Raw genomic sequence first — 23,460 nt, 5'->3', positions numbered from 1 at the left:
TTTTAGATTTTCCGGTATTTGCCTCTTGTGGAACTACAAGTCCCAGTAAGACCTATGAGGTTGGTGATCACTCTTTCCTGTAGCCTGTGGCTTTCCAGCTGTTGCAGAACTACAACCTATGGATGTCAGGGCATACTGGGGGTGGTAGTACTGCGGCAGAGGTAGGTGACCAGTCAGTATCGGCCATTGCATTGCTGCACTTGTCGTCTTTGTCCCTTCCTCTGCTTCCTGTAGCTTTGAGGTTCCATTCACTTCCGCTATCATGGGTTTTGTTTTCTAGAATCAACAATGGCGTCCATCATCAGGGATGACTGAGAGACTTCCTCCGGCACGTGGCGGCAAGCAGGGACTGGAGAGACGGCAGTGGCAACTGGTGGCAATCAAAGCCACACCTATGGGGGGGGGGGGGGGGGGGGGCGCAGAGATAACACTCCCACCTGGGCCCTGGTGCCGGAGGGGGGCCAAAGATCTCCCTGCCACACCGGTATTATAAGGGGGCATCCCACACATTGGAAATGGATGGCGTTTTAGGTGTGGGACCAAAATGGGTAGTTTCCCCAAGCTTTAAAGATCACCTGTCAGCAGTATCAACTCTGGGGTTGATCCTGCAGATTAAATGATACCTGTTTTGTGAAAATGGGTTGTGGTGGTGCAACTTAAGGTTTCTGGGCACCGAGGGGACCTGGCCGGCACTGGAAAGCCGAGGTGCGACAAAGTACTGGGCTCTGCTCCTTGGTGCCCCAAAGTCCTCATTGGCATAAAGTATAAAACAAGTCTTCTCAGGAACGCTGCGATGGGTATCAGTTTAAACAGCAGGATCGACCCCCTTCAACAATATGTCTAGTTTAATAGGGTTGATCCTGCTGATAGATGCTCTGAACCAAGTTGATGGGCAGAATGCTGGAAAAACCCTTCACTACCTATCTGGCATTATTGTTTTTAAGGGTTCTACCCTTTAACACTATATATATATATATATTTTGGGTGGGGGGAGGAGGGGGGTAACTGTAGTATATCCGAATTACAGTATTAGGGGGGCTCCATGCATCACAACAGGCATCAGCAGCAAGGAGCATTTGTGTAGATTAGGACAATGTGTGGGGGATGTTGGAAAAGCGAGACGTCAAAGATATTTGTGACTGGAAGCAGTCATCATGGTGGTGCGGGCTAGACGGAAAAGTGAGCAAATCCAATCAGAGGCGTCACCTGTCAGTCACTGGATGTAACTGCACAGCGATCACGTATACAGGACGCAGAGGTCACTGTATGAAGGCATTAGTGGATTTTCCATAGTGTATTCAGATGCAATGTAGCGGGAATGATAGTATCATGGTGTGTCGGTATTATCAGTAACAGTATGGAGGTAATATTTAATCACCGTGGGGTGTTATCGTTGCAGAGTGTTTTTGTGTTCAGTGACAGTATGATAATATTATTCGGGCACTATGTAGTGGTAAAGGTAGTGGTCATGGTGTGGCGGTATTATTAGTAACGGTATGGAAGTAATATTTAATCACTGTGTGGTGGTATCATTGGTAATATTAGTCTTTGTATAGAGTATTTTGTTCAGTAACAGTATAGTAATAATTTTCCGATACTATGTAGTGGTAAAGGTAGTAGTCAGGGTGTGGCGGTATTATTAGTAACAGTATGGAGGTAATATTTATTTGGTAATATGGTTCTGGTTTGGCAGTATTATTTGTTATCATTGGCGCTGATTCAGCATCCTGGTCCCTACTTTTAATTTTACCCAGGGGCCACACTTACAAGCTGGCCTTGTGCACCAAAGTGGGGTAATGTCCCTTAAGGGCTCGTTCACACGACCGTGTGCAGCCCGTGCCTGTGCTCTGGACCGCAAATTGTGGTCCGCAATGCACGGGCACCGTCCGTGGGGCAGCCGCATGGGGATCGCAGACCGTCCGTTCCACAAAAACATAGAGCAAGTTCTATATTTTTGCGGTGCGGAGGCGCGGAACGGAACCCCAGGAAGCACTCCGTAGTGTTCCGATCCGTCCGTCCTTCCGTTCCGCATCTTCGGTTTTGCGGACCCATTGAAGTGAATGGGTCCGCATCCGTGATGGAACAGTGCACGTGCATTGCGGATCCGCAAGTCGGCAACGGGCAGCACCCTAACAGTGCACCTATTAACACTACAAGCAGGCAACGTACCGCAAAGTGCCCTGCTGCCCTATAGTCAGTGACTCCATCTTAGCTTCATTATGTATTGGGCGGTCTCACATCCACCTTTTATCTTTTCAGGCTGCTGTATTTCTCCACTATACTTTACCCTGTAGCTCTGCTCCAGCTAGGGCACGGTTCTATTCAGTCATTCCTGCTTATCCTAGTTAATTTATCATTTGGAGCCTGGGTTAGCCAGTCTGGTAATAATAATCTCAGGTCCGCCCTGCTTTACACTGCAGCCTTGCTCTTCTGATTGGCTGCTGTTTGTTAGCACAAGCTCATCAGAAAGTCAGTACACAGAGGAATGATTTAATCACTATAAACGGCTCATCCTCCAGTGAGTCAGGCGGCCGCGTCGGTTTGGGGGGATTGTGCGGTCTCAAGATATGCAGGACGCGGACACGTGCGGAGATACGGCCGGCAGCTGTCTGCGATATCCCAGATTTGCATCCCTTTCTAGTGCAGCCAAATGCCCTGGTGAGCAGGGAAATGAGTGCGGAGAGAAGCCGGGTCCATGTCTTCACAGGCAAATAACCTGAAGCTGTTAAAGGGGCATCCCGGCTTTAGAAGCTAGCCCCTATCCTGTGGACCATTAGAACAACGGGGGTCCTACCGCCAGTACCCCCACTGCAGCCAGCCCCATATCCCCTGCAGTCTAAAAACCGGAATACCCCTTTAAGGCTACGTGCACACAAACTTAGTTTGCTTCCGTGTCCGTTCCGTTTTTTTTTTTTTGCGGATAGGATGCGGACCCATTCATTTCAATGGGTCCGCAAAAAATGCGGACAGCACACCGTGCGGTGTCCGCATCAGTACGTCCGTTCCGTAGCCCTGCAAAAAAAATATAGAACATGTCCTATTCTTGTCCGTTTTAGGCATTGTTACAATGGATCAGCCAAGTATGAGAGGGGAGAAAGCTCTTGGATCCATTGGACAATCACTGTTGGTCAGAAGGTCTTGTGATAAGCTGATCGCAACGTGTCCCCTGCTTGGATCGCCAACAGTCAGCGGGAGGAAATCTGGCAGTAACTGTTCAGTTTCCCTGCAGCGCCACCACAGGGGAAATCAAGCATTACACAATGCCCGCTGACATTAAGGCTAGGTCTACACGACGACATGTGTCGCGCGACAGATAGGACACAACTACACTGGAACATGTGTCGCGCGACAGATAGGACACAACTACACTGGAACATGTGTCGCGCGACAGATAGGACACAACTACACTGGAACATGTGTCGCGCGACAGATAGGACACAACTACACTGGAACATGTGTCGCGCGACAGATAGGACACAACTACACTGGAACATGTGTCGCGCGACAGATAGGACACAACTACACTGGACCATGTGTCGCGCGACAGATAGGACACAACTACACTGGAACATGTGTCGCGCGACAGATAGGACACAACTACACTGGAACATGTGTCGCGCGACAGATAGGACACAACTACACTGGAACATGTGTCGCGCGACAGATAGGACACAACTACACTGGACCATGTGTCGCGCGACAGATAGGACACAACTACACTGGAACATGTGTCGCGCGACAGATAGGACACAACTACACTGGAACATGTGTCGCGCGACAGATAGGACACAACTACACTGGAACATGTGTCGCGCGACAGATAGGACACAACTACACTGGAACATGTGTCGCGCGACAGATAGGACACAACTACACTGGAACATGTGTCGCGCGACAGATAGGACACAACTACACTGGAACATGTGTCGCGCGACAGATAGGACACAACTACACTGGACCATGTGTCGCGCGACAGATAGGACACAACTACACTGGAACATGTGTCGCGCGACAGATAGGACACAACTACACTGGAACATGTGTCACGCGACAGATAGGACACAACTACACTGGAACATGTGTCACGCGACAGATAGGACACAACTACACTGCGACATTGATGTCGCGCAACAATTTTTACAATGATAGTCTGTGGTGTGACACTGCGACAGTTGCAAAAATTCATTATAAAAATTGTTGTGCGACATCAGTGTCGCGCGACACATGTTCCAGTGTAGTCTATACTGAAACATGTGTCGCGCGACATTGATGTCGCGCAACAATTTTTATAATGATAGTCTATTGTTTGACACTGCGACATGCTGTGACTGCGACGCGACAGACGCAGGAAAATCCATTTCGAATGAATTTTTTGCAACTGTTGCAGTCGCAGTGCGACACCACAGACTATGATTGTAAAAATTGTTGCGCGACATCAATGTCGCAGTGTAGTTGTGCCCTATCTGTCGCGCGACACATGTCATCGTGTAGACCTAGCCTAAATGGTTGTGTGTATAAGGTCTCATGCACACGTACGGACTGGCTCAGTGCCCATATTTTGGACCGTGAACAAATATACGGGGGCACTGACCGCGTGCACTCTGATAGGACCGAAAATAAGACTTCACCTATTTTTTTGCGGCGCTGAAGCCCACGGAAGCACTATGAAGTGCCTCCACACATGTCCTATCTTTTACGGTATATTGCCGATCGTGGACCAAGTCAAGTCAAAGGTTCCGCGCAGCAATACGGAGTGCACGCGGCCGGACACGTACCGTCGTGTGCATGAGCCCTAATGCAGGACAAATACAGGTGCGAGAGATGCTCTTTGTACCCCCTCTCTATTCTGACAAAGCAATGGGAATACACGGGGACGCCCTCTCCATCTATTAAAGGGCGTGTGCCCGATGCATTCTGCTTATAAAAGTTATACCAGCGCTGGGCGGAGGACTCCAGTTTTCGTGCCAGCATTCGTTTTTTTTTTTTTCCACAGATGGTGGTTAAGTTCCAGAGAAACATGATTCAAATATTCGCCACTGTCTTACGTCCCGCAGTCCTGCTTTGGAATCTTACTTAGGGTCCATTCACACGTCCGCAAGTGTTTTGCGGTCCGCAAATTGCGGATCCACAAAACAAGGACACCGGCCATGTGTGTTCCGCATTTTGCACACCGCACATGGCCGGCACTATAATAGAAATGCCTTTTCTTGTCCGTGGCTGCGAACAAGAATAGCACATGTTCTATTTTTTTGCGGGGCCGCGGAACGGAAGTGCGGATGTGGACAGCACGCTGTGTGCTGTCCGCATGTCTTGCGGCCTCCGTTTGTGCCTCCGTTCCGCATCTCCCGGATTGCGGACCCATTCAAGTGAATGGGTCCGCGATCCGTGATGCACACGGCCGGTGCCCGTGTATTGCCCTTAGGCTACTTTTACATGAGCGAGTTTTCCGCGCGCCGTGAACGCATAGCACCCGCACTGAATCCGGACCCATTCATTTCAATGTTTTTTTTTTTTTCATGCGTCACTTCTGCGTTGCGTGAAAATCGCAGCACGTTTTATATTCAGCGTTTTTCACGCAGCCCTGGCCTCATAGAAGTGAATGGAGCTTCGGTGAAAAACGGGTGCAGATGCGATGCGTTTTTCACTGATGGTTGCTAAGAGATGTTGTTTGTAAACCTTCCGTTTTTTATCACGCGCGTGAAAAACACATCATAACGCATTGCACCCGCGCGGAAAAAACTGAACAACTGAACGCATCCGGAGCCAATCCGCCACCTGAAATAAGGAGTAAGGCCCCTTTCACACGAGCGAGTATTCCGTGCGGGTGCAATGCTTGATGCGAACGCATTGCGCCCGCACTGAATCCGGACCCATTCATTTCAATGGGTCTGTGTGCATGTGCGTTGGTTTTTCTCGCATCACTTGTGCGTTGCGTGAAAATCGCAGCATGTTCTATATTTAGTGATTTTCACGCAACGGTGGCCCCATAGAAGTGAATGGAACTGCGTGAAAATCGCATCGCATCCGCAAGCAAGTGCGCACGCGATGCGTTTTTTAACGGATGGTTGCTAAGAGATGTTGTTTGTATACCTTCAGTTTTTTATCACGCGCGTGAAAAACACATTAAATCGCATTGCACCCGCGCGATAGAAGCTGAACGCGATCGCAGACAAAACAGAACGTGTCCTATTATTGTCCGCATTACGGACCAGGAAAGTTCTGTTCTATTAGGGGCCGGCTGTTCCGTTCTGCAAAATGCAGAATGCACATGGACGTCATCCATATTTTTGCGGACCACAAAATACATACGGTCGCGTGAACAAGCCCTTATCATAAAGGCTCACGCACACCACCATATGGATTTTGCTGTCCGCAAAAAATACGGATGATGTCCGTGTGCATTCCGTATTTAGCGGAACGGAACAGCCTGGCCCCTAATAGAACAGTCCTATCCGTGTCCGTAATGCGGAGAATAATAGGACACGTTCTATTTTTTTGCAGAACGGTCATATGGAAACGGAATGCACACAGAGTAACTTCAGGTTTTTTTTTGCGACCCATTGAAATGAATGGTTCCGCATATGGTCCCCAAAAAACGGAACGGATAGGGAAAGAAAATACGTTCGTGTGCATGAATCCTCTGGCAACGCAGAGGGGAAACAAAGCCTGCATTTTTTGCGTTGCGGAGGCACGGAGAGAAACCTCCCAGAAGCTCTCCGTAGTGCTTTTCCGTATCTCCGTTTCGCACCGACCTTCCGGATTGCGGACCCGTTCAAGTAATTGGGTCATCATCCGTGATGCTGGGAGCACACGGCCGGTGCCCACATATTGCGGACCCGCTGTTTGCGGTCACGGCCGCGTGCAGAATCTTCGCTAGACGCTTTTCCCCCCTTTACCGTCCACTCCTTGGGGGTCATTTACTAACAGTTTTATGCCTCTTTTTGGCGTAAAATTTTCACACAACCCCTATTTTGCGACTTTTTAAACGCGATACTTGTCGCAGGGGCATTTCTCTACAAGCGTTAAGGGCGCGGCAGGGAAGACGGTACGCCTGGTCATAAATTAGGCGCATCTTCGCTAATCTTCCGGAAAATCGACACCAGCCAATTTTCCAGCATCTTTTAAGCCTTTTTCCCGGCATATTTGAAAATTTGCTGGGTCCGGGGTCCGCCGCCACGCCCCCCACCACTCCCTTGTCACTTTTTTGTGTCCAATGTGGTGTAAAAACGTGACAAATTTTGTTTCGAGGGCGTTTAAAAAGTTGCAAAACTTTACGCCAAAAATAGGCGCAAAACTGTTAGTAAAAGGACTCCCCATTGAGCGCAATCGCAATAGTTTTTTTTCCCCCCCGGACTCGTTCCGTATCACTCGTGTGAGCGACGCCTTAAAGGGACAGACGCCTAATAGCGTAATAACCCCTATCCGTATCCCGGACCCTCCAGCGTCATCCAGCGCCACTCCTCCGCCGGGATGGCCCGTCCCCTGACAAGTCCTGGGCTGGGACCTGGAGCAGAGTCCTTGCCGTCCCGTTATCTGGTGGTGCATGTCAGGACTACTCTCCCTCCCTCCCCCCTGTCATACCACCACATCCCCCCACCCCTCTCACACTGCCAAAAAAACAAGCAGCCCCCCCCTCCTTCTCCTTCCTCATTTCCTTAACAGCATTTCCTGAGCTGGAGAACCCAGTGATTTGTAAGAAAAGGAGGAAGAAGGAAAAAAAATTACAGATAGGTCAAAAAGAGTCATTTGCAGCCTCTGGGACTGGACATGGTGCGCCTTGGAGTGCAAGCTCCTGTGACAAGTTTCTGCTGAGCTGGAGAAGAGGACTAAGTCTGGCACACTGTGCCCTCTCCTGGATCCAGATGCCAAGGTGCCACCACCCAGGATGTGATCCCTCTGTCCATCCAAATCCCAGCCTCTAGGTCCTGCAGCCTCCATCCCCCTCACCCTGGGGTGACAGCTGATCTTCTCCTGTCCAGAGCTGCTTGGCTTTTCTATGGAGTGACTTGGAAGGAGCTGGGACACCCCCAATGTTGGCCGCCCTATAGCACTCCGACCCCCCTCTCATCGCTGCATTATCGGGACATTGGTTTCATTTCCACTGGGAGGGGTAAGGGGGGCTCCTCTCTGGACCAACTCATGAAGAACAAGGGAGCCAAGACGAAGATCAAGAGGAAAGGAGCCTTTGGATGTGACCTGGCTGAGCACCTGGAGTCCTCTGGGCAGGATGGTAAGTGAGACCCCCTTCTCTGGCTGCCCAACTGAGAGGGGCTCATCTTTATCTTCTCTGCGGTCCCTCTATGGAGCAAGCCTTGGAATGATGCAACTTGCAAGGACTCTGAGACTTGTCTGAAGGGGTTAATAGCCGGTCCAGTCCATGGGTAAGGGGAGGGTGGGGGGGGGACACACATCTGAATCCAATTAACCACATAGAGGGGGGGGGGGGGGAAGAGATACATTGTTGCTTCTCTTTCTGTAACAAGTTTTACCAAATGTATCACCGGGGTTAACCGTTTCTGTGCTGGGCGGTGACAACGCTGGCAGGGAAGGGGTTAACAGCAGATGGGCTTGGGGGGTGTTAACCCTTCTACCGCCAGTATGGATTCTATGCCTGATGTGTCTCAGTCCTTCAGTCAATACAGGATGCCTTGGGGCATTAACTCTTTCTGTCCATGGTGACAATTATTATTATTATTATTATTATTATTATAATAATTTTTATTAAATTTTTTACCCAGTTGGGAAAGGGTTAACTGCAGCTGTGAAAATCTTTAAGAAGATGATCATATGAGGGAGAAGCGCCGTGAGTTGTACCTGTCCGTGAAGGGGTTAACTGAACAGGGCTTGGATTAACCCCCTGACTGCCAGGAAGCTGTATGAAGTATAGGGGCGTATAATGAAGGGGTTAACTGAACACAAGACGCACATGAGGGCTCGGATTAACCCCCTGACTGCCAGGAAGCTGTATGAAGCATAGGGGCGTATAATGAAGGGGTTAAATGCAATTGTATGATAACCATGGATATGATATAACAGAGGGGTTTTAACCCACTGATTGCCAGGAAGGTGCATTATATATATATATATATAGCGCGGGCGACGCGTTATCGCCTACGATAGTTTTGCAGGCTCACGGCATTGCTTCTATAGCTTTAAGACGTTAACTCCTTAAGTGTCGGAAGGTTATAGGCTATCCATTCTTATCATTAGGCCTTTTCAATCTTTGTTTGACTGGTTGCCCTGGTAAGGCTAGCTCTACACGACGCATAGGGCACAACTACACTGCGACATTTTTTATATTGGTAGTCTACGGTGTCGCACTGCGACACGCCGCGACGCGACAGTCGCAAAAGAATCCGTCGTGTCGCAGTCGCAGCATGTCGCATGTCGCAGTGCGACACCATAGACTGCCGTTATAAAAATTGTCGCGCGACATAGATGTCGCCGTGTAGACCTAGCCTAAAGGAGGGGTTAAGGAGCGGTATGGAAGATGCGGCAATTATCCGGATTAACCCCCTCCACTGCCAGGACACGACAAATGATATGAACTGTATAAAGTAAGCCAGAGACGTCACCAACGACTATTCGGCCCGGTCTGTAGGGGGGCGACGGAGGCACGCCCGTTATTGGGAGCGTATGTCGTTGAGGCATCTAAATGTGGCCAATGCCTTTGTATCCGTTTACACTAAAGGCCAGTTTTCCGCAAAGCGACTGCCAATAAGCGATTGCCTGGTAGCAATACTGTTCCGCTATCTCTGTGTGCACGGGAGACCGTTAAAGGGATCGCGATCGTCTGGGTCATCTGTTCACGAATCGACGCCCATTTGTGGCTACAATGGGTTAATACAAATATTACAACTTATGTTCTTCCCCCCCCCCCCCCCCCCGAAGAGTCAATCTCGTAACATCCTGTGCGGATTAAAAAAGAGATGGCATAACCGAGACGATCACTCATCATGTTATGTGTCATGCTTACACTCTCTGTGCTGCTGTGAATAACGCAGAAACTGGCAGAGCACGGGAAGAGGCCCGACGTCACCGCGTTGGCTCGTTCTCTGTTCACATTTCACCTCCATCCTTTTTTTTTTTTTACGTTTCAAATATATTTGTTTTCTTATCACATTTTCTTAAAGGGACAGAGCGACAATTTGCAACCTGTGGCAGAGGTTGTGTGTGATTTCTCGCTCTCCTGCTCTTCCCCCTTAAGGGCCTGAGTTTTGACATAGACGATTCCCAGTAATTACAGGTCTGGTAATTGTATGCGATTGATAATTACAGTGTCTGCGGCTGCGCTCATACGTGGCTGTTGCTGAGCGGCGGTGAAGAACCGGGATGGCGGTTCGGATCCGTAGAGGCCTGAATCTGAGGGCCCCAAACGTAGGGCCTCGCCTGGGACGTAGGATGCAGAGGAAGAGGTGCAAGGAGCAGCCAATCAGATCAGTGGATGGAGGTCTCCTCCAAAAAAAAAATTTCCATGCGGAAATGGACCTGCCGCGTGTCAGTTATGTTTGTGGTTTTAGCGGCGGAATTGAGATCTGCGGCAAAACCGCATCAAATTCCGCAATTAGACATTGTGGATTTTGGAGCGGAAAGGCACAGAAATTTCACACGGAAATTTGTGCGGATCTTATGTGCGTTCACCTGCGCAGGTGGACTAAAGCCCCGCCCACTTCCCGCGGAACACATTGGTAGGTGTCGGAAAAAGTGGCGACTGCCAAATTTTAAAATGTATATGAGCCACAAAACTGCCCGTTTGGAAGTTCCATACTTTCTAGGGATCGATGCTCATTCTTTGGCAATTGGGCAAACATTTTTATAAATTGCGGTGTCTTAAAGGGGTTGTCCATTTTAGACTTCAAGGCTCTTTGGGGTTTCACCTTCCGCGCAGTTCTCGCCTGTTATTTGGCTGAAATATCACTTCGTGTTGTTCTGATTTTGTGTTTACTGAAAAGTTCTTCTCTAATGTACCGTATTTTTCGCCCAATAAGACGCACCTAGGTGTTAGAAGGGACAATAAGATTTTTTTTTTTTTTTATTAGACCTCAGGTCAGACCACCAATGTGAATGACCCCCTATCAGACCTCAAATAAGAGCCCCCAGCAACCCCATATTGCCTCACATCAGCCCCATATTGCCTCACATCAGCCCCATACCCATATTGCCTCACATCAGCCCCATATTGCCTCACATCAGCCCCATACCCATATTGCCTCATGTCAGCCCCATAATTGCCTCACATCAGCCCCATATTGCCTCACGTCAGCCCCATAATTGCCTCACGTCAGCCCCATAATTGCCTCACATCAGCCCCATATTGCCTCACATCAGCCCCATATTGCCTCACGTCAGCCCCATATTGCCTCACGTCAGCCCCATATTGCCTCACATCAGCCCCATACCCATATTGCCTCACGTCAGCCCCATATTGCCTCACGTCAGCCCCATATTGCCTCATGTCAGCCCCATATTGCCTCACATCAGCCCCATATTGCCTCACGTCAGCCCCATATTGCCTCATGTCAGCCCCATATTGCCTCACATCAGCCCCATATTGCCTCACGTCAGCCCCATACCCATATTGCCTCACGTCAGCCCCATATTGCCTCACGTCAGCCCCATATTGCCTCACGTCAGCCCCATATTGCCTCACGTCAGCCCCATATTGCCTCACGTCAGCCCCATATTGCCTCACGTCAGCCCCATATTGCCTCACGTCAGCCCCATAATTGCCTCACGTCAGCCCCATATTGCCTCACGTCAGCCCCATAAATGCCTCACGTCAGCCCCATATTGCCTCACGTCAGCCCCATATTGCCTCACGTCAGCCCCATATTGCCTCACGTCAGCCCCATAATTGCCTCACGTCAGCCCCATATTGCCTCACGTCAGCCCCATAATTGCCTCACGTCAGCCCCATAATTGCCTCACGTCAGCCCCATATTGCCTCACGTCAGCCCCATATTGCCTCACGTCAGCCCCATAATTGCCTCACGTCAGCCCTCATGCTGTGCGCAGACACTGCACAGCCGACAGCCGAGGACCAGGAAGCGGTGAGTACAGAGCCTTCACTGCTTCCTGGTCCTCCGGTACTAATGAGCGCTTCCATAATGGAAGCGCTCATTAGTATTCGCCCCATAAGTCGCAGGGGCATTTTTCCCCTACTTTTGGGGGGGGGAATGCGTCTTATGGGGCGAAAAATACGGTATGTTTGCTACTTTCCTGTGATATCAATATCTCTGCTTAAGGTTAGTGAATGGAAATAGTCTTGTTTACAACCATAGGCTGAAAACTTGAATAGTTCTAAGGTCTGTGTTGCAAATTGAGGTCCCCAATGCATGGGCACTTTTTTGAGGTGCAGAGGCACTCCGTAGTGCTTCCATGGGGTTCCGTGCCTCCGTTCCGTACCGCACCTTCCGGATCCATTCAACTGAATGGGTCCCCATCCATGATGCGGTGCACAAATGGCTGGTGCCCGAATATATCAGACCCGCTGTTTGCGGGCTGCAATACGTGCACTGTCCGACAATGGTCGTGTGCTTAGCCCTCACATATCACGGTTCAAGAATAATGGACGCGGAAGCTTCCGGTAAAGAATGTTCCATGTATTATTGATCACACGGAACGTCGTGGAGTATACAGTAAATGACAATGCCGGGAAGCCGCCCGCATCCCTATAGAGCTTTTCATTTATTTATGGAACACTCCATTGATTTGTCCCTATGATAACACTTACTGCCTCACAGCTTGGACACTTCACTTAGGAACAGTCTCACTTTTATTTTTCTAGTGAAGTTATAGGAAAAGAATGGAAATCCCTGACTGATTGTGATGAGACCCAGTGTCCTTATGACAACACTGAGTTGTCAGATTACAGGGCAAGAAGTGTTGTCATGGGGACTTCAATTTTTAATAATGTCCCATAGATATTTGCACACATGATCACCAGCAGTCCTGGGATTGACTTCTTCTTTGCCTGTTCTTACTGGAAAAGCTGGGGGGAAACCAGTATGGCTCCTATAGCTGTTGCATTACTGCTGCAGCTATCTTGGTTGTCACCCAGCTTTTCCAGAAGCAGATTTGATAAAATTCTGCATGGGATTTGACATAGAGGGGCGGAAGCTCTTTCTTTAGGCCTCATTTATCAAAACCTCCCTTGTCGCCTATGGCAACCAATCAGAACGCAGCCTATAAAATGAAAGCTGAGTTCTGATTGGTTGCTAAGGGCAACAAAGATGCGCTCACTATTAGGCCTCATGCACACGACCGTTGTTTTATTCCGTGTCCGTTGTGCCGTTTTTTGTGATTTTCTGCGGACCCATTGACTTTCAATGGGTCCGTTGAAAACTCGGCTAATGCACCGTTTGCCATCCGCGTCCGTGATCCGTGGTTCCAGTCTGTCAAAAAAATAGAACCTGCCTTATTAAGTCAATTGGAGCGCTAAAAAACGCGGAGGCACACAAGATTGTCATCCGTGTCCGTTTTTTTCCTATCATTTGCATGGCAAACCTGTCTTAGACTTTTTTTTACTTTCCTTTATGTCTGGTGGTCCTCCAAAAATAAAGGAAGACACACGGAAACAAAAATGGAAACGGATCACGGAACAACGGAACCCCATTTTGCGGAACGGAACACAACAACGGTCGTGTGCATGAGGCCTTAGACAGTTTTCTTAAGGCCTAGTACTATTTTTAAGGATTTTTAAACGAGAAGCGTTCTTCCATATTGTTTTTCCAAGTGTTTTTTGACAGCATTTTTTAAAATTATGTGCCATTTAAAAGGCATATGTTTTTTTGGGTGTTTTCAAAGTCCTATAGAGAAGTCTATGAGAAAAATTGCGTTAAAGACACTACAACCCCGCCAGTAACACCATAACCACAACCAGACAGTGTGGAAAAGTCATGAAAGGCTGTACTCTGCCGTATGAAAGTTTCTAACTTTGGCGCAAGTGGCATTTCTACCATCTGGATGCAGATATTTAACCTTTAAAATGCCACAAAAACCACTGCAAAACACAGTGAAACTGACAGAAAAACTGTTGTCCATAGCAACCAATCGCAGCGCAGCTTTTATTTCTTATAGTGCTTTTGAAAAATGGAAGCTGCGCTGTGATTGGTTGCTAGGGGCAACATACTTTCTTTTAGACCAGGGATGCTCAATCTGTGGCCCTCTCCAGCTGTTGCAAAACTACAACTCCCAGCATGCTCTAATAGCTGTAGGCTGTAGTCGATTCTTTTTAGGCCTCATGTACATGGCCGTGGCTGTATTGCGGCCCTCAAACAGCGGGTCCCCACGGCCATGTGCATGAGGCCTAAGGCTTTTTTTTCACGCACAGTTTTTATGGCGTTTTTTTTTTACGTTCTTCAGAGAAGTGTATTGGAGAAACATCAGAAAATGTGCCATACCCGCACTTTTTTCTTTAAATGCCTCTAACCCTACAAACATTACAAACTGAAATGCTTCGTGTAACTGCGCGCGATGCGTTACACATTCAGATTTTCATCACGGATTTTCATGCGGAAAATCCGCAGCTCAATACAGTTCCAGCTAAGTAGATGTGATTTTGAAAATGATTTCATGTAGGCGGTGCAGAAATTTTCCTCATGGAAATTGACCTGTGCTGCGGATTTTGAAATCTGCATGGTGCGCGGATTTTCTGGGGTAAATACTCTGCAAGTATTTTGGTGCAGAAACGCTGAAATCCGTGTGAAAGTCTGTGTGGAAAATCTGCATGTACTACACCGTCATTTGCATGTGCCGCCCTAAGGCCCCTTTTACATGAGCGAGTTTTCCGCGCAGGTGCGATGCGTGAAGTGAACGCATATTACCCGCAATGAATCCTGACCCATTCATTTCAATGGGTCTGTATACATGAGCGTTCCCCCCCCCCCCCCCCGCATCAGTTCTGCATTGCGTGAGAATCGCAACATGTTCTATATTCTGCCTTTTTTTTTACGCAGCCCTGGCCCCATAGAAGTGAATGGGGCTTCAGCGTAATCCGGAAGCGATTCGTCTTTCACTGATGGTTGCTAGAAGATGTTGTTTGTAAACCTTCAGTTTTTTTTCACGCGCATGAAAAACGCATCAAAATGGATGGCACCCGCGTGGAAAAAAACTGAACGCAATTGCAGACAAATCTGACTGAACTTGCTTGCAAAATGGTGCGAGTTTCACTGAACGCATCCTGAGCCAATCCGTATCGTTCGTGTCAAGGAGGCCCAAGACAAAAACTGTCCGTTGCCCATAGCAACCAATCACAGGGCAGCTTTCATTTCTTAACGTGCTTTTGAAAAATGAAAGCTGAGCTGTGATTGGTTGCTATGGGCAACAGTCCCCTTTTTCTTTTTGACCAGTTGCGGTGTTTCCACATTTTTCAGATAACCACTCTTCCGTTTTCTTAAGACTTCCTCCATATACCCTTTTTTTGGTTGTTTTTAAACTCTCGTAAAAATAAAGTTTTTAATGTGTTTTTTTGTAAAATTAATTTTTCTGGTAATTTTTTTAAGTTCTACAGAGAAGCCTAATGGAAAAACGTCAGGAATTATTCCATACTCAGAGTAGGCGCCATTTATATATTTTTTCTTTTATACGCCGCGGACCTTAAAAACACCAAAATCTGAATTGCTTATATTTCAGTATAGACTAAATGTCAGGCTAAAAACGAATATCAGAAAAGGGGGTCGATCGTTTTCGTTTTAGAACGTGCATCACAAAGAGCCTACTGAGGCTAAAAACACCAACGCTGCAAAAAACGCTACAAAATGCCGTGTGTGGATTCGGCCTAAAGCAATTTTTGCCCCATGACTCTTCAAATCGGTTGCGGTTTTTATTTTGACTCTTTTTTTTTTTTTTTACCCAGCTTTGCTGATGACAGGACTCTCGCTCGTTCCTCTGCTCGGAGCAGGAATTTGGGGTAATGATTCCCACATGGCGCAGGAATGGCAGCGGCAGGGCCGGGCGGGAGGAATGTTGGTGGCTCCATCTGTTCCCCACCTGCCCCTTCTTCACGGAATGGCTGCCATCCCCGCCAGCATAGAGAAGGCTCTGTTCTGGGACCGCCGGGGTCTCTGATCAGCAGCCAAGCAGATTGTGCGCCTGTGCCTTTAACGCTTGCTTCATTTCCTTCATGTGTCTCAGTAGACACGTGTGTGCCGCAACACGTTCCCCGTCATTCACCGCCGCCATTAACCCCCTCGTACAGTGAAACTCCTTTAATCTGGCGCGTGGCCTCAGTTCCTCCAGATTATTGAATGCCCTAAATACTTCAGTCATCCTCTGACCGTCTCTGGGAAAGCTGGGTGGCAGTTAATATGGCTCCCGAAATTTAGGAACAAGCCTTGAGACCTGTCTATGGCAGAAAACTACTGTAGAACCTTGATACATTCCCAAGAGAATTTTTACACATAGACTGTGCCCTTAAAGGGGCTGTTTACCCCTGGGGAGCTTTTCTGAAGAACCCCCCCCCCCCCCCCCCAGCGTGGTCAGACCTGCCTTGGGAATCACAATCAGCTGATCCGAGTTGGTGGGTTCCATTGCTCCCCATTGGACGCAGCAGGTCTTGGGTCTACCCCTATCAACAACGGGTCACGTGACTGCGGCTTTGACGTGTCACCCATGTGTCGTGACTAACTGACATGACCCACGGGTGACACATCCCCCATGCGACCAGTCATTGGCTGCAGCAGCCACGTGACCTGTGTCAAAACAGATGTTAATACGGGTAGACCCAAGACATGTGGTACCCAAGCGGAAGCGATGGAGCCGGGACCCAGTGGCGGAGATCAGGGAAGTATAATTCCCACCGCAGGTCCGGCTACAGGGGGGTCTGTAGAAAAGGTTTCCAGGGGTGAACAATCTCTTTAAATTCTGACCCTGCTTCTATGATGACAGCCGGAGTGCCCCTTCAACATTACCAGCGGGAATAGAGTCAGTCTCGCCAAATAATGCCCCATGAAGAGTGCCAGCCAAAGTGCCCCAACATGATTAGTGCCTCAGACAGTGCCCCATGAAGGGTGCGAAAGTGCTTCTATACCTGTGCCAATTAGTGAGCCCATATGAATGGTGCCTGCATGAATACTACCAGTTAGGGAACTCCCATGAACCAGCCAGAGTGGCCCCATTAGGAGCTCCAACCAGCAGCCACCAGTAAAGAGCGTCCATCATCCAGTGGCAGCGGTCGGTGGCTGATCAATTTCTGCCTGGCAGACCCCATGTTTGCCCCCCCCCCCCCCCCCTGCCAGGAGTCCAGGAAGTCTTAGCAGGTAAGTAGGTCACTTACTTAGGAAACCTCTAGCCCTGTACCAGGAGAGTAGACTAGAAATGCTCCATGACAACCGCCCCCACCGCATACCTACAGACTACGCCTCATACACCGCTATATACACATCCTCAGCACAGACATGTGTTGTCTACTCCATGGAGGCGGCTGCATTGCTGACTGTCTCCCATACAGCAGGGGATAAGATTTCATAGCAGGGGGCAGCATATAGGATTACACCCCGGAGGTTACTTACCGATACTTCCAGACCATCACTGTGACCCATATTTATTATTGTTAATAAGGCTGGGCCCTAGGGGTCCTTTCCTACCCCCGTACTCACATTGTGGCCACCTACTAGTTATCAGAAAAGCAGCAGCTGAAAAAACAGCCTAAAGCTTATCCTGCTACCTTTTTAGCCCCCATTCCCTCCCTAAATACATGGATGTTGTTCCCCCCAGTTCTTGCTTTATACTCTGAAGCTAAGAACGTCCTAAAACAAGCCTGCACAGCATAAAGGGGCCATGCATTGTAGAGAAGATAGAACTTCCTGGTTCTGTAGTTACATGGACTCCAGTAGTAGTCACCCAGACAGGAAGTCAAGGCAGGCGGTGGGAACTTCCACGACCTACAGAATACTGTCAGGGGTCCCCAGAAGAGAAATTAATGCAGATTCTGAGAAGGTACATGGTGCTAATCATACTCTGTGTATGAGGCTTCTTCAGAGGGGTTCCACTTTAAGGAGATCTTTGATTATTATTATTAGTTCCAGTATTTTTTTGGCGGGCTACAACTGGAAATGAACAGCCGCCATGAGCCGAGTTGACTCAGCATCGACAAGTACGATCTGTACAAGGGAAAACCTGCGTCACATCTTGTGTCTGGAAGTAATTAACATAACCGGGTCAATTAGTGAGAATTCTTCTACCCAGATCTAGAAGGTATAAGGGAATGGGGAGGCCCTGACAGTAGTAAGGAGGGGGCTCTGGGGGCCCGGGTGTCATGCAGATTGGAAAGCTGGCTTCTGCTTCTAAGAACTTGGCAGGAGGATGTTGGAAAGGGCTTCCTCGCTGTGACCAGGGAGTCACACCCTGTGTTCACTCTAATTTTTCCCCTCTTTAAATGAAGTCATTTTTTGCATATGGAAAAGTCATAAACGCCTCTCAACGAAGGGAGGGGGAGATGCGGGGAATATATAGAGTATTGTAGGAGTATTCATTCTCTGGAGCAATCTTGCTGAAAATATAAAAAATGTGCATAATTAGCTAAAGTAAAAGGAAAAATGAAATCACAGATTGTAACCACAAAGGGTTAAGCATTGTAACTATCGGACTGATGTAAAGGGTTAAACACTATAGCTATCAGACTGGTATAAAGGGTTAAATGCTGTAGCCATGAGGCTGATATAAAGGGTTAAATACGATAGCTATCAGACTGATATCAAGGGTTTAACACTGTAGCTATCAGACTGATATCAAGGGTTTAACACTGTAGCTATCAGATTGATATAGGGTTAAATACTGTAGTTATCAGACTGATATAAAGGGTTAAATACTGTAGCTATCAGATTAATATAAAGGGTTAAATACTGTAGCTATCAGATTTATATAGGGTTAAATACTGTAGCTATCAGACTGATATAAAGGGTTAAACACTGTAGCTATCAGACTGCTATAAAGGTTAAATACTGTAGCTATCAGACTGATATAAAGGGTTAAACACTGTAGCTATCAGACTGATATAAAGGGTTAAATACTGTGGCTATCAGACTGCTATAAAGGGTTAAACACTAGCTATCAGACTGCTATAAAGGGTTAAATAACGTATCTATCAGACTGATATAAAATTGCAATAAATTTGACAGTGATTAATGTAAAAGCTGCACATTTACAATGTTCTGAACTATTTTGAAATCTGCCCTGATGGTGGACCCCATTGCGGTACCTCATGTGAAAAATCATGTGTTTGTGGTTTTTAATGCCTTGGTTTTCCTAGTTGAAGGGAAAAACATGGAGAGAAAAAAAAAAGATAAGCATGAATTACTTCAAAGTAAAAAACAAAGAGAGAGAGAGAATGACCAAACTACACAAGATGTTTCCTTTAAGATAGTCACAGACTTCAGGTCCAAGTTAACAATTCAAATTCAGAGAAGCCCCCGCCCCTCCCCCCTTTTGATCCCTTTCTTTGTTCTTAGCTCCTTAAAGGGGTTGTCTAGTTTTGTAAACCCATTTTCATAACCCTGTTGAGAAATACTGAGTTAATAGAAGGGGGATCCTCTGTTGAGGCCAAAATGGAGGGCGACTTCACGAAGCGCCTCCTGTTCTACTTCTGCCGTCTGGATTTAAAGCTCCTCCTTTTCTTTGATAAGCTCCACCCTTGCTCACAGAAACGGGGAGCCTCTCACCTAGACAGGGTTGTCCAGGACAGTCCATCAGTATCTGATCAGCAGAGGTCTGACACCCAGCACCCCCCACCAATCAGCTGCTCTGCATTAGCTTCGGCCCCGAAGGTTGGCTGCAGATCTACACATTGAAGTGAATGGGAGCAGTGCTGCGGTAACCCGATCCGACCGCGACACAGTGAACGGAGATGTGTAGTTCTGGCACCGTGAGATGTGTAGTTCTGGTGTAGTTCCTGCATCGGAGCTACTCTCAAACAGCAGATCGGCAGGGTCTCGGACCAGACATTGATGGCATATCCTCAGCATAAAAAAATCTGGACAATTCTTTTGAAGTGGCAAAAATTCTTGGAGGTCACAGCTGCAATTTTTTTTTTACTTTGACCAACTATTGGGTTAGTCATGTGACCAAAGCCATGCAACTCTTAGCAGATGCCACGTAGCCCAGGCCTAAGGCACATGACCTCTGGTGCAGTGACGGTTCTGCCAGTTCTACATCGGGGATGTATAGGGTTAGTATGCACTCATAATGTTAGTGCGAGGGGCATCGCTTCCTCCACTGACAGTCGTCCCATCTGTTTCCTGTGATGCTGCCTTGATGATGTCACTCGTTACTCAGCGCAGTATTGTGGCACAGACGCCCCTACACAGAGAGTGGCGAGCTAAGCTTTGAAGTTGAGTCTCACTACTCCCTGACGACAACATCCTAATTACCCTTTTCCTACTTTAATTCTTTAGAAGTGAAAACTAATTTTGTCAAGAGGCTACGTGAGCTCTGCCCCATCTGACCACAATCAGCCGCTAGTGAAAGGATAGGCTGCACTCTCGGTGATGTCACCTCTCTCTAGTGAATGGATTGGATAGGCTGCATTCTCAGTGATGTCACTGCTCTCTATTGAATGGCTAGGATGCATTCTCAGTGATGTCACTGCTCTCTAGTGAATGGATAGGCTGCATTCTCAGTGATGTCACTGCTTTCTAGTGAATGGATAGGCTGCATTCTCAGTGATGTCACTGCTTTCTAGTGAATGGATAGGCTGCATCCTCAGTGATGTCACTGCTCTCTAGTGAATGGATAGGCTGTATTCTCAGTGATGTCACTGCTCTCTAGTGAATGGATTGGATAGGCTGCATTCTCAGTGATGTCACTGCTCTCTAGTGAATGGATAGGCTGCATTCTCAGTGATGTCACTGCTTTCTAGTGAATGGATAGGCTGCATCCTCAGTGATGTCACTGCTCTCTAGTGAATGGATAGGCTGCATTCTCAGTGATGTCACTGCTCTCTAATGAATGGATAGGCTGTATTCTCAGTGATGTCACTGCTCTCTAGTGAATGGATTGGATAGGCTGCATTCTCAGTGATGTCACTGCTCTCTATTGAATGGATAGGATGCATTCTCAGTGATGTCACTGCTCTCTAGTGAATGGATAGGCTGCATCCTCAGTGATGTCACTGCTCTCTAGTGAATGGATAGGCTGCATTCTCAGTGATGTCACTGCGTTCTAGTGAATGGATAGGCTGCATTCTTAGTGATGTCACTGCTCTCTAGTGAATGGATAGGCTGCATTCTCAATGATGTCACTGCTCTCTAATGAATGGATAGGCTGCATTCTCAGTGATGTCACCTCTCTCTCGTGGATGGATAGGCTGCATTCTTTGATGCTGGTGCTCTCAGCGAATAGTGACCGGTTTTAGACATTTCTATTTGTGCTCGGAATTTCTGTCCTAAAACCTTGTGAATATTTTGGGTAAGCTGTGCAGTTTCCGTGCAGGTCATTTTCCCATGTGCTACGTGCCCAGAATATCATCTACTTATCATGCTTTCTTGGCAGTCTTTTTTGGTAACCCTTCCACTTCTGGAAGAGGTGAGATAAGTGTGTAATAAAAACCTGGGTAACTATCAGCTTGTGTAGATATGGAGCCATGGACTCTGTATAGTGGGGCTTATGTAGGTATGTATGGACCATGGACCCTGTATAGTGGGGGCTTGTGTAGGTATGGACCATGGACTCTGTATAGTGGGGCTTATGTAGGTATGGACCATGGACCCTGTATAGTGGGGGCTTGTGTAGATATGGACCATGGACTCTGTATAGTGGGGCTTGTGTAGGTATGGACCATGGACTCTGTATAGTGGGGCTTATATAGGTATGGACCATGGACCCTGTATAGTGGGGGCTTGTGTAGGTATGGACCATGGACTCTGTATAGTGGGGCTTATGTAGGTATGGACCATGGACCCTGTATAGTGGGGCTTGTGTAGATATGGACCATGGACTCTGTATAGTGGGGCTTGTGTAGGTATGGACCATGGACTCTGTATAGTGGGGCTTATATAGGTATGGACCATGGACCCTGTATAGTGGAGGCTTGTGTAGATATGGACCATGGACTCTGTATAGTGGGGCTTGTGTAGGTATGGACCATGGACTCTGTATAGTGGGGCTTATATAGGTATGGACCATGGACCCTGTATAGTGGGGGCTTGTGTAGGTATGGACCATGGACTCTGTATAGTGGGGGCTTATGTAGGTATGGACCATGGACCCTGTATAGTGGGGGCTTGTGTAGATATGGACCATGGACTCTGTATAGTGGGGCTTGTGTAGGTATGGACCATGGACTCTGTATAGTGGGGCTTATGTAGGTATGGACCATGGACCCTGTATAGTGGGGGCTTGTGTAGGTATGGACCATGGACTCTGTATAGTGGGGGCTTGTGTAGGTATGGACCATGGACTCTGTATAGTGGGGGCTTTTGTAGGTATGGACCATGGACTCTGTATAGTGGGGGCTTGTGTAGATATGGACCATGGACTCTGTATAGTGGGGCTTGTGTAGGTATGGACCATGGACTCTGTATAGTGGGGCTTATGTAGGTATGGACCATGGACCCTGTATAGTGGGGGCTTGTGTAGGTATGGACCATGGACTCTGTATAGTAGGGGCTTATGTAGGTATGGACCATGGACCCTGTATAGTGGGGGCTTGTGTAGGTATGGACCATGGACTCTGTATAGTGGGGCTTATGTAGGTATGGACCATGGACCCTGTATAGTGGGGGCTTGTGTAGATATGGACCATGGACTCTGTATAGTGGGGCTTGTGTAGGTATGGACCATGGACTCTGTATAGTGGGGCTTATGTAGGTATGGACCATGGACTCTGTATAGTGGGGGCTTGTGTAGGTATGGACCATGGACCCTGTATAGTGGGGGCTTGTGTAGGTATGGACCATGGACTCTGTATAGTGGGGGCTTGTGTAGGTATGGATCATGGACTCTGTATAGTGGGGGCTTGTGTAGATATGGACCATGGACTCTGTATAGTAGGGGCTTGTGTAGGTATGGACCATGGACCCCGTATAGTGGGGGCTTGTGTAGGTATGGACCATGGACTCTGTATAGTGGGGCTTATGTAGGTATGGACCATGGACCCTGTATAGTGGAGGCTTGTGTAGATATGGACCATGGACTCTGTATAGTGGGGCTTGTGTAGGTATGGACCATGGACTCTGTATAGTGGGGCTTATATAGGTATGGACCATGGACCCTGTATAGTGGGGGCTTGTGTAGGTATGGACCATGGACTCTGTATAGTGGGGGCTTATGTAGGTATGGACCATGGACCCTTTATAGTGGGGGCTTGTGTAGATATGGACCATGGACTCTGTATAGTGGGGCTTGTGTAGGTATGGACCATGGACTCTGTATAGTGGGGCTTATGTAGGTATGGACCATGGACCCTGTATAGTGGGGGCTTGTGTAGGTATGGACCATGGACTCTGTATAGTGGGGGCTTGTGTA

At 48.0% G+C, this 23,460-nt stretch overlaps 1 protein-coding gene across 1 annotated transcript in view; it reads left to right on the top strand.

Annotated features, from left to right (window-relative positions):
- The first annotated feature begins 7,635 nt into the window (after positions 1-7,635).
- ARHGAP31 (Rho GTPase activating protein 31) overlaps positions 7,636-23,460 on the top strand; it is a 178,520-nt gene continuing 162,695 nt past the window's right edge. Inside the window, exon 1 of the mRNA XM_040422906.1 lies at positions 7,636-8,230. Coding sequence (XP_040278840.1) covers positions 8,140-8,230 — 91 coding nt within the window. The 5' untranslated portion in view covers positions 7,636-8,139. The remainder of the gene's footprint in view (positions 8,231-23,460) is intronic.

Source organism: Bufo bufo, chromosome 3 (genome assembly GCF_905171765.1).
Source record: "Bufo bufo chromosome 3, aBufBuf1.1, whole genome shotgun sequence".
In the NCBI taxonomy this organism is placed as follows: domain Eukaryota; kingdom Metazoa; phylum Chordata; class Amphibia; order Anura; family Bufonidae; genus Bufo; species Bufo bufo.
This window is presented reverse-complemented; position numbering and strand designations above follow the sequence as displayed.